This window comes from Pseudochaenichthys georgianus, chromosome 17 (genome assembly GCF_902827115.2).
Source record: "Pseudochaenichthys georgianus chromosome 17, fPseGeo1.2, whole genome shotgun sequence".
Lineage (NCBI taxonomy): Eukaryota > Metazoa > Chordata > Actinopteri > Perciformes > Channichthyidae > Pseudochaenichthys > Pseudochaenichthys georgianus.
The window spans coordinates 15,735,694-15,752,341 of NC_047519.1; the positions used below are offsets into that span (position 1 = coordinate 15,735,694).

Consider the following 16,648-nt stretch of genomic DNA (forward strand, 5'->3'; position numbering starts at 1 on the left):
AAATGTAATCTAATTGGCTCAGAGGATTCCCAATCGTTTGATTGTTATGGTTTATTCCGTGCTGCTGCTCTTTAAGCGTACAAAGAAAGAGAGACTGAAAGCGTGTAAGGCAGAAAGAAAGAAGAAATTACCATACATTCAAATTAGGTTGGATATAAGGCTATTACTCTACAGAAAAACGTGGCATGTTTGCTGGCCCCATATGCTGCTTATTTCTGTCTGAAAAGTGGAGCAATGTCGGCATAATGCACCTTATGTCAACAAAAAAAAAACTATACCTTTGAGCTTTTTGAACTCTTCCAAAATTGCCTGCCGCTAATAAAAACAAGAGAGGATAGGATACCTATAAACATCTGGAAACACGACGTGAACGAGAGTTCTGCCTGAATGAGTTCTATCCAACCATCAAGTAATCAATAGCGATGAAGAGAGTAATGCGGCCTTTCCCCCTTCAACAAGGGAAACAAAGAGGAAGGAAAAGGGTCTGGGGTCAATAAAATGAAGACAGGATTAAAGTTTTAATTTTGGGTAAGAATAAAACTATTGGCAAGAATGTTGAGGCCTTGAGGAACTTCATCGTCTTTCATGTGACTGGTGAAGGGTCCAAATAAAGACGAATCACATCCTCCACAAATAGGTCTACCCTCGAGAGATGTACCTTTAGTTTCTTTCCAAACAATGCTACCCGTCACTGCTTTCCTCCCCCACTTAAAGCATCCTGTATTTCCCCTTCTGTTGTGCCACAGGCATTGCTTTTATTTCTTTGGATATGCGTCACTTAACCTCACGTGGGATGAGTTACAAGATGATGGCAAAGTTACATAGAGAATATAGTATTTCTATCCAGCCATAGAATTCCCATGCTAACAACCTGGGGCCTCATTTATAAAGGGATATACGCAAAAAAAATGGCATACACCAGTTTCTACGCAATGTTTGCGATTTATAAAATACTAACTTGACGGGAAAACGTGCGGTCCTCCACGCAAACTCTAACCCATGCGTACGCACTATGCACAAAAACGGGAGAGACGAGAAACTGCGACACCGTTGGCAGAAGGAAGAATGGAGAGAAATGTGTGGAAATAATATCATAAATAAAATGTTACCTCTCATTTATCATATATGAAGAATTCATTTTCAAACATTGATTAAAGCCAATCTTAAAATGATTAAACAAGAGTTTGAGACTCCTCAGTGCACACAAAAACATAACTTGGAGAAATCAATAAATACGGATATGTTATTGAAAACCACCTCGAATATGTTGTGTTAATGTTATGAAATGTTTTCTCATAAATGACGCGGTAAGCAGGAGGACAGAATTACGTCTAAACTGACGCCGTTTTGCATTTCTATAGGTTGTAGATAGGAGCATGGTTTTATATACTATCACGTTTAATCGTGTTTTATGCCGTTTGCCAAGACTTGATAAGTCGCTCGTAAAACACAGGAGGTATGGAAGCTAAGAACACCATATGTGGTCAATTGTACAGCTCATATAACACAAGTTACACATTAGTTGTATTTCCTTTAACTGGTGGATATAGAGTTGCTGCGGGGAGGGGGGGGGGGGGTGAGATGCACAGGCTGCAGTGGAGACGCTGCGCACAGCTGATCGACAGCTGGAACACAAACCACCAAATACGAAAACATAATTCAGATCCAGTCGTCATGACTCCACTCCGGAGGGATTCCCCGATCATTTCTTAGAGTTTCTCATCAATGAGGTGTCTCCTGTCCCCGGTACAAACACACTGCCTGAGGAAGGCTATGTGTATTTTTTTTGTCATTAACCTTTTTCGGGCCATTTATTTATTTATTTTGGTGACGATCCGACCTCCATGCTGCTGCTCTGGTTCAAACGGCATCCACCAAACAATATGACTTATCTCCACCTCCCCACAATAACCAAAATCTGACACGGTGCGAGATGTCTTTTTTAGCTGTTCTGTCGTCATTTCCTGCGATCTTCTTCATAAAGTCAGTCAGAATGAATGAATGAATGAATGAATGAATGGGCGTTTGACTATTTATAGGCAAATATGGGCGTTGAGAAGCCCGCAAAAGCTGCACCGCATTTCGAGTCGGTTGTGATTTATAAGGGGAAACCGGCGTAGGAAGTGCCGTACGCACTTTCCTTGCCGTTGCGCAATGTTTGGTGAATCGGAAAATGTCGGGAAATTTCTGGACCTATATTTTGGATTTCTACTACGTAAGCAACCTTCCCACGTGAATCCTACGCACGGCGTTATTAATGAGGCCCCTGGACACAAGGCAGAGTTTAATTTGGGTCTGTTTTGCATTTCAAAAACCCCCTTCCCATCCATGTTGGTCCATTTTCTCTCCTTTCTCCCCAACATTTGTTAGGCAATTACAACCAAACGAGGACATAATGGTCCAGCCAGCGAGCCTCAGCTTTCTCTTTCAAGTCCAGCCTCTCACTGAGACATGGGCAGGAGCCAAATGTGTACAACAACTACGGTAAACACACCTCCACACACACACCTACACACACACACACACACACACACACACACACACACACACACACACACACACACACACACACACACACACACACACACACACACCACACACACACACACACACACACACACACACACACACACACACACACACACACACACACACACACACACACACACACACACACACACACACACACACACACACACACACACACACACACACACACACACACACACACACACACACACACACACACACACACACACACACACACACACACACACAATAAAAGGCAGGTGTGGAACAGTGCAATAACTGAATACAGCAGAATGTCAGCTTCAAAAGCTAAAAGGACAAGGCCAGCATTGATAGCGGTTGATAATTGCACACCCACCACCCAAGGTAAAAGCACTAAAGCTGGTGGACACACACCGACAAACAGACCAGGGGGTTGTAAAAACAGGACAGGAGTAGTAAAAAAAAATGGGTTTTCTCTGCTTTTATCTCATCACATGTGGGCATACACACCACCTCCATACACGTACAGTACACACACTGTTGTGCTGACAACTGTAAGAAAGAAGGGAAGGGGCTGAGCAAACAGAACCAAAGGCAAAGAATGTCATTTTTTTGGCTCTCTTCTGCAAACAAGTCCGGAGTGGAAATGGCATCGTTTGAAATCGCAGCAGAAATGTGGCTGAAACACCTGAGGCCAGCGTTAAACAGAAAGCACATAAGGGAAATAAACACAGGGAGGGAGAACATGGGGGCATTGCTTGAAATACTAAAGCCAGCAGCGAGAAAATAGATATGATTTATTTTACAGGTGGGAGTGCTGTGGGGGTAGTATTTAGTTACAATCCAAGCGCTTTCACTTGAATCCAATGGTACTTTCTTGCATTGGTATCAGTAACCGTTCTGATAATGTCCATGCCAAGTCCATACATGAAACCTGTCCCATTTGCTCTTCTGAGAATAATTGAAACGTCACCGAAGAAATGTTCTTTCGCAAAGTGATGCTATTTACCTCGAAGGTTTAGCATAAGATATATGATGAATAAAGCTCTACGTTTTGTTGTTTTGATTCCTGGGTTAAGTGAACTTGCTCGAAGCTGGAGGAACTTTTACCAACTTCTATTCATTTTCTGTTACGAGCGTCGCTTTGATGTGTTGCCTTAATGACAGATCATGTGAGAACACGGCATAATGGTACTCTCAAAACATGGACATTTAAGATTTCAAATCTAATCCACTTTCAATCGGAACACATGTAAACAGCACTGTGCGTTGAATAAGCCAGTTTAACCTAGGCATTTATTACCAGTCACCTCTACGTACTTTGTCCATTCGAGGACTTAAACAATGGACTCTGGTTCAAAAGCCAAGTTCCCTTGGACTGTGCCACTGCCTACATATCAGACCTATTACTTCATCATGCCTTTTTGTTACTCATGAGGAACGTAAAAATGGTCGCCTTAGTGTCTGCTAGATGAAGTCCTCAAACTACAACCTCTGATGAATGATTTTAGATGATCAGCCCTCATGCGCTCTCACACATGTGCTGACAGGTGCCGGTTCCTTTGATGAATTCAACAACAGAGCAACTCCCTAATGGCCTCATCTTTCACAAGCCTTTCCCAGAGCTAATAAGAGAGCGGGGACGATTTGTTTTAGCGATCTTCTCTTTTCGAGTGTGGCGGGCATGGAATTAATTACACTGATTAAATATTGTCTGTCTGCTTTGCGCGCTGGGGAAAGGGTTGAAGACAGACTGTGTTTGTTTGTGTGTTTGTGTGTTAAGTGGCTTAAGTTGTGGCTCAAAATGAGCTCTGCTGTGAATATACATGGATAAATAGATATACAAGAAGAAATGCACTTAAGAAGAAAAAGGAGACGTGGTTTTGCCAATTAATTTTCAAGCTTCCAGCTTCAATAGCAGCCGCGTTTAAGGCTAAAGCACTTACGAGTTGAAAATGTACAATTTCTGTACATGAAAGTAATGATGAATATTTAAATAATATAGAGCACTTTTCTAAGCAAAGTCAAAGGGCTTTACGACATACAGCCAGACACAAGAATAAATTACACTGGTATAATCAAGGTCTTAGATAATAGAGCATACAGAAAGCATAACATTAAAAATAGGGAATCTGTTTCAATTAAGCATGACTTGAAACAAAAGTGCAGCAAGCTTTTTGATTTTAAATTTGCAATTAAATCTAAACAAGGGCAACAGTTTGAATAAAAATGCCTAATATGGGAACATAAACAATTAGCAAACATAAGTGTAAGTTAATATTCCCTGACACCACGCAATCACCAGAACTAAAAAGCTAACGGGCGGCTATAAACAGGGGTGCACATAACTGGTACGCAGGTACGCATGCGCGGCAACAATCCGAAATGCGTACCGTCACTTGTGTCACAAAGCGCATTTGCGTACCGACGTACCTGTGAAGCTTTTCTAGAAGGCGGTTAGATCACCGAACGACAGAGTCGGTCTCCGTGTGCACAGACAGGGCTGCTGTTAACGTCGGTCTGTTCAACGGAACTGTGCCAAAACTACGCCAACCGGCTGCGGAGGGAGACTCCCCCCTTCACTGGAGAACTGCGCTAAAACAGCTGATCACAACGTTCACACTCTGTGGTCACGAAGTACTCCACTAGCCCCCCCCCCCCCCCGTCGACTTTCCTGAAGTACTCCACTAGCACCCAGCATGAGGATCGATCATACCCTCCAACACATACAGTATGTGAATGTCGGCCCTAACTCATATACCATCAGTAGTCATACAGGAATGTGTTCTCTGTGAAGTCAGTCATGATTACCCAGAAGAGCATGAGCCAATACCCCGACAGGGTGGAAACACTGCAGAGGCACGTGCACCGTCAACTCTCTGACCTCTTTCTCACTCAAAAGTCATGACTGACTCTTTCCAGCTTCCCCCAGTCCTCCTGTCAAAACCACCGACACTTGCTCAACCAGCAGCAGCCTCCCGCATCAAAGAGGAGACGGTGAGGGGAAAGTAAAGAAAAAACGTTAAGATCTCGCCTTGGCGGATTAAAAGCCCTTTACTATGCGGGAGTCTACAGACAGAATATGATTAAAGTGTGAGTCGTCTTTAACTGATGCAAGTTACAGAAATGGGGAGCTTGTGGAGAACATTAAAGACAGAGTTACATATAGTTTTGCTTTGATGAATGGCAGATGGAGAAATATGGAAGGAAAACCGACCGATGAAAACTAAGCTGTGTCGGTGGACTCGGTCCTGAGAGTTGAGTCAGGAAGAGAGATTGCAGATGAAGCAAGCGAGGGTGATCTCACCGCACTCCTTCTGTCTTTAATCGCAACACTCTTGAGCAACCAAAGAGCAGATTTACACCAGAGGCTCAACAGATTTTCAACAACAAGGAAGCCCACGGCCATTCTGCCAGTAAATTATATCTAAGGACAACCACCAACACCTCCCTCCACACACTGAAAACTGAAAACCATACATGAACTGAAACTGACTTAATACACTGACAACAAGCAGAAACTCAAGAAATCCACTCTAAAGGGTTTAGAAGTTATACAATACAATCAACAGTTGCTCTTTTACACACTTCAATTTTGGAATGTTGGGTTCATCAGAAAAACGTATACGTTTGCATTCCCCAAGATGTGCCAGAATGGTGTCCTTAGCATATGTACTGCTACAATTAAATATTGCCCACAATTCTGCTACTTAATTAATCATTTCATTTATGTATCATCATTACCAAGCATTCACTGTTTTTAGCTTTTTGAATGTGTTGCTTTTCTCAGTTTTACATAATTGCAAACACTTAATTCTAGGTGAATAATCAAAAGCTTAATCAACACAATGATTGATAAGGAAATGACCGGTAGTTGCAAATACAATGCAATATACTTGTATTTTCCCTGTAAGGAAATGTGAACTGGATCCTAGTAAACATTACATCAAATGGTTTGGTTGGGAAATCATTTGCCACTTTTATACATGTTTATCTATTTTTCAATAACCAACTGGAGATGAACTGACATTTTACAGGCAGTTGCTTTAAAGATGGATACTAGTGCAATCTGTGCAAATGACTCTTTCCTGGTCCTGATTGAGAAATATGTTGTTTTGGCAAAACCCTTCATTGCATGTAAAGGAAGCCTATTTGATGGAATGCTACAGATGTACAGGAGCTTCGATTCAATCAAATCTAAAGTTGGCAAATCTTTTGTTATCCAATACTGCATAGCCAAGGATAGCCAAGTTAATTACAGGTGTGAAACTGACCACATATTGTGTAAGTTCCACCATTCTTAGGAGCTTTTATACATTTCAGGACCTAACATATTTGGAGTTAAGAAGCCCCCCAGTGTTTCCAGCCCACTCACTGACTCTCCCATACAGTTTAATCCTGTTCAATTTTGCTGCCTCGCTTTGTCAGAGTCACCGGTGCTTCAAAAGGCGTCGGGGACCCATTACAGCTTTATGTAACGTTGCGTAGACGGGGACGTGCACACACACATACACAGACAGACCCCCTTCCCTAGCCCCCCCTTTCTGTGAACAAGGGGTTTTTCTACAGCTGGGTAACAAAGCATGACCCAATAATCCCAAAGCTTGACTCAAAGCTTAAGAACCCCCCCCCCTTCCCTCCCTCCTCTAATATCCCTTCCTCCCGCTCTCTGAGGACTTTATAAGGCTCTGGCAAGGGGGCTCCTGGGCGCACATGTGTGTGTATGTGCCGCGAATAAGGGGGGGGTTTACAAATACAAGCACGCTTAGCTTTGATTATTCTAATTATGACTTGGAGCGAGGAGTAGATTATTATGAACACATGGGACGATGAGTTGCTGATGAGCTCACATCTCTTCAATCCGTCAGTATTATGGTTAAAAGAGGCTGACAGACAAAGGCCTCTAATGTATGGGGTGAAGGGCATCTACGGGACGTACCAGTACTCATTATTTAATCGTTGATGCGTACACAGAGTCTTCTATGGTAAACATCATCAATTCCTATAGAAATAACCCAAAACCATTTCATTATAATCTGCTTTTTCAAGGAGTTTTTTTCTTTCTTGAAAGACTTTCAAGCCAGCAGCAAACAAGCATCTCTGGTCTTATTATTTAAATTAGATTTAGTTTGGCTTATACTTGTATTGGGCCAATAGTGCTGCTCCTCTCACACGCTCCTAGTCTGGTTTTAAACTTTCTGTGACCCGGACCTTGAAGTCCTGCCCAGTAGAAAGGCAGATCACATACCCCCTCCCCCGTCTCTAACACCAGATCTCATTAGTAATTACCTGAACAAACAAGCGCAATTCCAGACTCGGCTCTAAGGCACACCGATTTGAAGCAACGGGGACAAAAGCAAGTCTAAAGACGACGATGAATTCATAGAAATAAGATCTCCTGCTCTGCCAGTGATAGCTATGAGGAATAATAAACTATATCTAATGATAGCGTAGCTTGTGGGCTCATTGCTTCAATGTTGTCAGTGTTTCTGTATGTGTGCCTTGGTGGATGTCCTTAAATATTTCGGAAGCGAGTGGTAAACAGCAGTTTTAGCTCCCCTTAAGTCACTAACACAGACGAGAGCTGCATCACCCACCTCATCTTGGGACGGACATCATTTTATTTATGTAACCAGCAGCTATTTCTTTATGTATAACTTTAAGTTGTTATAGTTGATGTCCTTGAACTTTAACATAAATACATGTAAGCTTTTCAGCCTTTAGTGTTTAGACTTTGAGTGTTTAAATAAATAGCAAACCGCTGTTATCACTTTTTGAAATAGCTATAAATCCTTCATAATCCTATACACACTTTGTGAGAACGATCCACCCTATACTGGATCTAAAATTGTTTTTAAACGAGAGTTGATTTTGAATCGTGACCCCAGGAATCAAAATTGAATTGACATATTCCCACGAATGTAGCTTGCGGCTCAATCTATCCAGTTAACATGCATATCATGTGGCTGAAAAGTTCAATACCCTTTTTCCAGGCTACGGTTTCCGGAGATGCCCCATTTTAAACCATGCCCCATCCACATTCATGCGTCAGCACGCTGCCTTGTCTCATTCCTAATCACTCCCCAGCAAGTTCCTATTACAGAGTACATGAGGCACGTCCATCTCACTTTTAAAAAAAACAAGTACAGCCACTATTTTAAGTGGCGATTATATTATGCCATGTCAGGGAAAATCCATCTGAAGACTGTCTATTACAGGTGTGTAACACGACACTTAATGAGTGCATTGTGTGTGAGGCGAGCATGCTCGGTTGCCCAACCTCTCAAAACAATTGTTCTGCTTGTTAAGTCAGTCAGTAAACCTTCCACCAGTGACTGGTTCCCATGGTGTGCAGAGTGAAGAACAAGCCAAATCTTATCTTGATGTCTCACAGCTATTTAACCTGTTCTCTGTTTTGTTGACAGAAAGACAAAACCATGTGCCTGCCTGTTATGACTGACCTTGAGGGAGATTGTCGATTTGCAGGTGAGGCAGCTAAGAGTGGGAGTGTTTGCTTAAGGGTGCACAACTTGTTTTGAAAGTTTGCATTTAAACCTAAAACATTTCAAAGTTTAAAATTGTTTTTAAAAAAGTGACATTTTGCCATTTTTTGCTACAACTGTTATTTTATTATTTAAAGGAAATTCTTTACACGAGCACACCTTTATTAATCCTTTAGTTCTGCTTCACCCATGTGCAAATACCAGGTTGGTGTGTTAGTAGTGACAGGAAGTTTTAAAAGTAGGTCATCACTTCAAACTTGCTTGAGCAACCTTCAACAAAGTTATGGTTAACAAACAATCTAGGCATACAAGCCTTGAGGCAATCAACAGAACTAAAGCCAGATAAAATCTGGCTCCAATAACTAATATGTCAACTCACACTCTCTCAGACTCTCAAAACGTATCAACTAATCTAACTGAGAGCAAATCTGACTTTCATATTCACAGTTCTTCAATTTCATTTAATTATGGGGTGCAATCGATGAGCATGTAGAAGATGCAATTAGATACAGCAGTGAGAGAGAAAAGCAGCAGCCACAGTGTGTAGCTCTCTCTCCAGATACCTTGGAGCAGCAACATGAAACCCCAGACAGGCTCCAGTGGCTCTCACACCATATGGCCAAAGAAAAGTCCTCCTGGTATCCATAAAAGGCTGTTTGTCTTTTTACAATCTATAGGTTACATCTCGTCAATTTTCCTGTTGTCTGAGCTCGTTTTGTGTATGTGTAGAGCCGGGGTATGAAGCTAATGAGAGTGTGAGTGGAGATGGAGCTTTGCGGAATGGCCCTTTGTTTGGAAACAGCCTCTCTGCAGCGCAGGAAATGCGAGACGCTTATCGATCATTTCAACTGGAAGCCTTTTGTGTAGCAAGCGACAGAGGCTGCGGGCAAACGCACTAATAAAAGGCAGCTTGACGTTGCACACGTTACTTAGGGGTTAACTTTAATATTAAAAACAAAACAAACACTCCCAGCATGTATTTTCCACGTTGGTGGCGAATGTGCTCTTTGTCCGGTCCGAACAGCAGCGGCAAATAAACAAAAAAAAAGCTGTGGGGGGATTCTTTCGGATTAACGTTGGATTAATCATAATAAGAGACCCAATAACAGCCTTTGTTCCTTGCCTAAGCCACCCTCAACCGAAGGCGGGTTGAAAAAAAACGACTTTTGCAAAGAGGAGTTCGCGCGAACAAAAATAAAGCCCCGACGCTAAAACGCTTTTGTATCCGCGTCTGTCAGCCCTCCTCCTCCGCGACTCCCCCTGTCCGGGGTTACGGACGGCTCCAGTCAACCCCGACTACGACGAGGAGCCCCAGAGAGAGAGAACAGTCTGCATATAATTCCCGAAACATGACTGAATTAGTTTGAAACCCCTAACACACAGCGAAACAAGGTTTCAACGTGAAAGCAAAACTGGGCAAAGACGCAGCGCCACAGTAATGAGAAGCCACGATAGGAAGCCCTTTAATTTTTTAACAGCAGCTGGTCGGCTAAGCTAGCAGCGACCGTATCATCGCTTCCTCTTTCATGGAAAAGACGATAAAAGCACAACATTTGTCAATACATGTTACCTGGTATGCCTTCTAAACTATAAACCAACACATAGACCCATGGCTGACTATATATGCGAGGAAATAGACGCGTTGCATACTTCCCACCAGCGCAAACTTCCATCAATCATCCCTGTAAAGATCCAGCAGCAGATACTTGGAAACGGTCCACAATGTTTGAGCCAAAAAAGCTTTGCCTCGGTTATAGTGATATTTCCCACTTACCGACTTGTAAAACGTTTTCCACACAGCCGGTCTCTAGTAGCCTGATACCCCGGCGGAAAGGCAGCCCGTCTCCCGTTCCCACAACTCCGACTGCCCCCACGGTAGCCGTCGTACCGGTAGATCCTCCGCCACCACCGGCGGTTGTAGCTCCGGACCCTGCACCCCCAGCCCCGCCGGTAGCCGCCGACGGACCCTCCTCGCCGGCTACTCGGCACTGAAACGAAGAGTACATGCATATCTCCTTTTCGTTGCGGGGAAAAGACCAGTAGACGATGCGGCGCTGGACGGGCTCCGGGATCCGCTCGAAGCGCTCCTCTACTCTCTCGAAGGCCCACTTTTCCGCCACTGCCTTCGCCGCGCAGTCCAGAAGAGACTCCGGGGAACGAAGCCGGGAGCTGGGCCACCCGCTGCCGTGCCCGGGCCCCGGACCGGGACCTCGGGGAGCAGGGCGCAGGCAGGGTCGCTTGCTGGCCGGTGGTAAGGAGAGGAGAGGATGGGGCGGCTGTTCTCTGCGTCCTTCCGCCATGGCGAGCCGATCAACACTGAAGAGACGGACGGTGAGCGGACACGGAGCGGACACCGAGCAGCAGCAGGAAGCCGAGTACTCATAACACAAAACACATACACACACACACACACACACACTGAGCAGCGGGTGTCAAACCAGACAGGATCTCAGGCAGGGCTTCCGATCACAACCTTCAAAATAAAATAGTGCTATTTGAATATTAGCTTTTTACAGAAACATAAAAAGTTCAAACTTCTCAAGTGTGTCGCCGTATAGTTAAATATTGTCAATAAATATTGTTAAATGATACAAATAATGCTGCTCTAATAATTATCTAATAATTAATTAGTCAATTTAATTTAACTTTTTAATATCCAATTTGGAATCTTATTTTAAATTGTTATTTATCTATTTGCATCATGTCCCACAAATTAAATAATGTATTTGACCCATAACTCAAAGTAGTTTTCCCTCAAATAAAAGCCTGGTCAATACTTCAATTTTTTTTTTTTAAGAATTTTTTTTATTGCAGAAATGTATTGTACCAACCGCATTGGTATAACAAAGCAATCATATTTTCCATTTTCAGTAACAACAAAACAGCAGATTCAGAACATACTAGTACAATTAGGCAGTTGGCGGTATTAAAACACATCCATGGGCGAGATAACAAGAAATGCAATATTCATGCTAGAAACAAGAGGGCAGTCCAGGACAAAGACAAAATGTCCATAGCAAATTGAAGAAAAAAAACAACAAGATAAAAGTTACAGGATTAACATTATTGATCATTCATCCCACACTTTCATCCTCACCCAGACCTCTTAAGTGTCTCATCACTGGAGCCCAGGCCTTATCAAACACTCTCCCCCTTCCTGCATTATTGAATCTAAGTTTCTCCAGGTAGAGGATCTCACCCAACTCCCTCAGCCACATCTCGAACGAAGGCACAGCATCAGACTTCCATAACCTCAAAATACGTTTTTTAGCCAAAACAGTACCCAAAAACAACCGCCATTTGTCACTGCCATAGTTCAGATCAGTGTCACTCATGGACCCCAGAATGGCCACAAGGCTTCAATTGCTTGTCAAATGCTTTTGAATAAAAATCAAATACAGAAGTCCAGAATGAGTGGAGGTTGGGGCATGTCCAGAATTGGTGTGTAACGGCCCGTCTACACTACAGCGTCGACAGCGTCGAAAACTCCAATCTGCCCATTCACTTTCAATGAGGTGACGTCACGTAGCCTCGCTTTTTCGCCGAACTGAATTGTGGGTAGCAGAGCGGTCCGTCTCCGCCGTCTCCGGCGTCAGAAGTTGAACAATGTTCAACTTCTGACGCCGGAGACGCCGGAGTAGCCAGCGCCAGCCAATCAAATCCCGTTTCCCAAAATCTGACAGCTGAAGCCGTAGCCAATCAAACCGCGTCTAAGCTGGGAGAGATATCCCGCCGTTCATTTCTATATTTCAAAAAAAGTCGGAGGAGAAACTAACTATCGCCGTAGCAAATCACCCGGTTTTGTATGACCAGACCCTCTTCACCTACCGGGATACAAACCGGAGGAACCAGGCATGGAGGGAGGTGGCAGTGGGTGAAACTGGTAGGTTTTCGCCTGTTTGGGGAGTTTATATATATATTGCTCCCATACAATCCCCGGGGTTTTTTGCTCTGTATGTCGGGGGCGGGAGATTCATGTGATTGGTTGTTGGTCGTGTTGCTTGAATAAAATCCCCAAGCTCCAGACACGCCCAGCTCCAAGCTTTTTTTGAAGCTGTAGTGTGGACGCTCCGTAAGGGTGCCAGGTTGATTTTTACATTTGTTACATAATGCTGATACGCTGGAATACATCTTGTTTACTTTAACTTTTGAGTAGTGCAACCTATGTACAACTTTAAATTGTATCAGATTTAATCTAACATTTACTGAGCACCGGTGAATATTCCTAAGACATGTTTCCCAACATTCCTCAGTGATCGGCATACCCAATTCTGTCTCCCACTCAGTTCTATACTTTTCTGTGCTGACTACTTCCTGACTAAGAAGTGTCTGGTATAGGGTTGACTCTGCTCCTCTACATCCTGGTCTAACATTAATTATCTCTTCAAGTGCCCGATGCTGTGGTATATCTGCAAATGTAGCTATATTAGACCTCATAAAGCTCCGGATCTGTAGATATCGAAAAAAGGGTGAGGCTGGGAGATCGTATTTGTTCCTCAATTGTTCGAAGGACATCAAGTGGCCCCCCTGGTACAAGTCCTTCAAGCACTCCACTCCCTTCTCCTTCCAGCGAGAAAACGCGGAATCCACGCTGGCCGGTTTAAAGGCGTGGTTGCCACAGATTGGGCTGTCTATGTACATAGTTGAGGCTTGAGTATGTTTTAATTTGTTTCCATATTTTAAGAGAATTGTGTACCAGAAAGTTCCCTGCATGTAGTAATGTATTAGTCTAACTGGACTATTCAGAAGGGCTGGGAGAGAAGTTCCGAGACAGGCCGCCCGCTCCATAGAAAGCCAGGCTGGAGTGTCCTCCTCAGTGCCCTCAGTGAGGGTACCACTTCTCCAGAAAGCCAGAATGTTTAAATGTGTTGCCCAGTAATAACATCTAACATTTGGTAGAGCAAACCATCCCTCATATTTAGCTTTACAAAGGTGTTTCTTGCCGATACGCACCGCTTTATATTGCCAGATGAAGGCGGTTAGAATAGAGTCTAATTTCTTAAAATAGCTTTGCGGTATACATGATGGGATTGACTGGAAGAGATATGTAAAACGTGGGAGAACCACCATCTTAACTGCGTTTACTCTCCCAACCAGTGACAGAGGGAGAGTTTTCCAGAAGTCTATGTTCTGCTTAAGCTGGGTTATTTTCAGTTTCCAGTTCTCCTCAAGTAACCGTTCGGGTTTTCTGGTGACTGTCACCCCCAGGTAAGTGAACCTGTCCTCGGCTATCTTAAAGGGCACAGATTTCAGTGTGGAGCTGTTCTGGTTCAAGTACACTGGCATTAATTCACTCTTATCCCAGTTTATTTGAAAACCAGAGAAGGAGCCAAAATGGTTAAACAGCTCCATAATTGAGGGCATAGATTTCTGTGGTTTTGAGACATATAGCAAAATGTCATCCGCATATAATGACAGTTGATGATTCTGCCCTTTAATGGAGACAGGTGATATTCCGGGATGCCGCCGTATACTTGTGGCTAGTGGCTCTATGGCTAAAGCAAATAAAAAAGGTGAGAGGGGATCTCCCTGTCTAGTGCCACGGTATAGTGGGAACTGGGGGGAGATATTGTGGTTAGTGATCACACTAGCTGTGGGATGAGCATACAAAATCCGTATCCAGTCAATGAACATCTTCCCAAAGCCAAATGTCTCTAGGGTCACATACATATATGGCCACTCGACCTGGTCAAAGGCCTTCTGAGCGTCCACTGAAATCACAACTGTCTCTGTATTGTGCTCAGCATATAGTATGTTAAATAGGCGTCGTAGGTTGAAATAAATATGCCTATTGGGAATAAAGCCTGTTTGTGTACAATCGTCTGGATATAAAGCTTCAATCGGTTAGCTAGAATTTTGCTAATCAACTTTGTTTCATTAGGGATCAGTGAAACAGGTCTGTAAGATGAGGCTTCCAGCTCATTCCGGCCCTTTTTCAAGATTAATGAAATATTTGCATTATAGAGCGTTTGAGGCAGTCGGCCATTTGACGCTGCATGTTTAAACATACGCAGCAGCAGTGGGGATAGTTCCTTAGAGAAGCACTTGTAAAACTTGTAAAAACAGGGCCAGGTGCCTTATTATTTGGAGATTCACTAATTGCTTTTATTATCTCTTCCATAGAGATGTCTTTGTCTAGATCCGCTATTGCTTCACCGTTGAGATGAGGCAAGTTCAGCTCAGAGAGAAATGACTTAATTGCATCTGTATCCCGATTACCATTGGATTTATACAGATTTGAATAGAATTCCATGAAACGTGCATTTATTTCTTTAGGGTCAGTGAGGACAGTGCCCATGTCTGATTTTATTCTCAGAATTGCCCGGGAGGCTTGTGCCTGTCTCAACTGTAATGCCAGCAATTTCTGAGGTTTGTCTCCTAATTCAAATTGCGTCTGTTTAATTCTGTTCATCTGTTTACTAATCTGAGCGGTACAAATTGTGTTATATTCATCTCTTTGGGAAACTATAGAGTTTAATGTGTCGGGGTCTCCGGAGGCTCTGTATGAACGTTCTAGCTGAGACACACCTTCATTCACCTCCACTAACCTCCTTTCTCTTTGTTTTCTCCTACCACCTACATAGGATATGATGCTGCCCCTAAGCACTGCTTTAATGGATTCCCATAATACTGAATCATCCACATCACCTGTATTGTTTGTAGCTATAATATCAGGCAGCCTGTCCGACATATATTTTAGAAAACTTTTCTCTTTTAAAATTGTGTTATCGAATCTCCAGGTGTGTTCGCTTTTATGGCTGTTAAATCTGATATCGAGTGACATGGGAGCATGATCACTGATCAAGATGTTGTGGTATTGTGTAGTCGCTACACTAGAGATCAGCTTAGAATCCAACAACATGAAGTCAATCCTTGAATAGGATTTATGCACAGGAGAGAAAAAAGAATAATCTCTGGCAGTAGGGTTAAGTAGCCTCCAGATATCAACTACATTTAGGTTATGCATAGTATTTTTTAACTCCTCGCTGGATTTACTGTTCACGGACGACCTTTGGGATTGCTTATCCAGCAAAGAGTCCAAGACGCAATTAAAGTCCCCTCCCATTATAATGTTTGTGTTGCCAACATCTGGAATTCCATTCAAAACTGTCTGAAAAAATGCAGGGTCGTCAAAGTTTGGACCATAAACATTAATCAACGTGACGGGGGCAGAGTTGAGTGTGCCTGATACAATTATACAGTAAATCTGCCATTTGGATCACTGACTGTACACCTATGTTCAAACGAAACATTTTTCTTAATGATAATGGCTACCCCTCTAGCTCTGGCACCGTAGTTTGACCGGTATATTCGTGGTCCCCATCCCATACGTAGTTTGTCTTTAGCCGTATTCTTAATGTGTGTCTCTTGAAGATACATAACATCAGCTTTCAAACGTTTCAAGTGTGCCATTATCTTCCCTCTCTTAACTGGGTGATTCAAACCTCTTACGTTCCAGCTTACTATCCTTGTGATATCACCATTATTCAATGACATGACACATCCCCCATGCTTATGTGACACATGTAACCAATTGTAATGCAAAGAAGAAAAAACACAAACCGCCATTAAATTGCAAGAACCTAGTATATGAACTGCCGCTTGTGAACAATACAAACCAAACACTGCGCTGT

General features: G+C 43.0%; 1 protein-coding gene across 2 annotated transcripts in view; it reads right to left on the minus strand.

Annotated features, from left to right (window-relative positions):
• LOC117462133 (zinc finger SWIM domain-containing protein 5-like) overlaps positions 1-11,401 on the minus strand; it is a 78,761-nt gene extending 67,360 nt beyond the window's left edge. For both annotated transcript variants that reach the window (XM_034104216.1, XM_034104218.1), the window contains exon 1: positions 10,789-11,401. In XM_034104216.1, the coding sequence (XP_033960107.1) occupies positions 10,789-11,314 (526 nt within the window). In that variant the 5' untranslated portion in view covers positions 11,315-11,401. The remainder of the gene's footprint in view (positions 1-10,788) is intronic.
• Between the last annotated feature and the right edge of the window lie 5,247 nt (positions 11,402-16,648).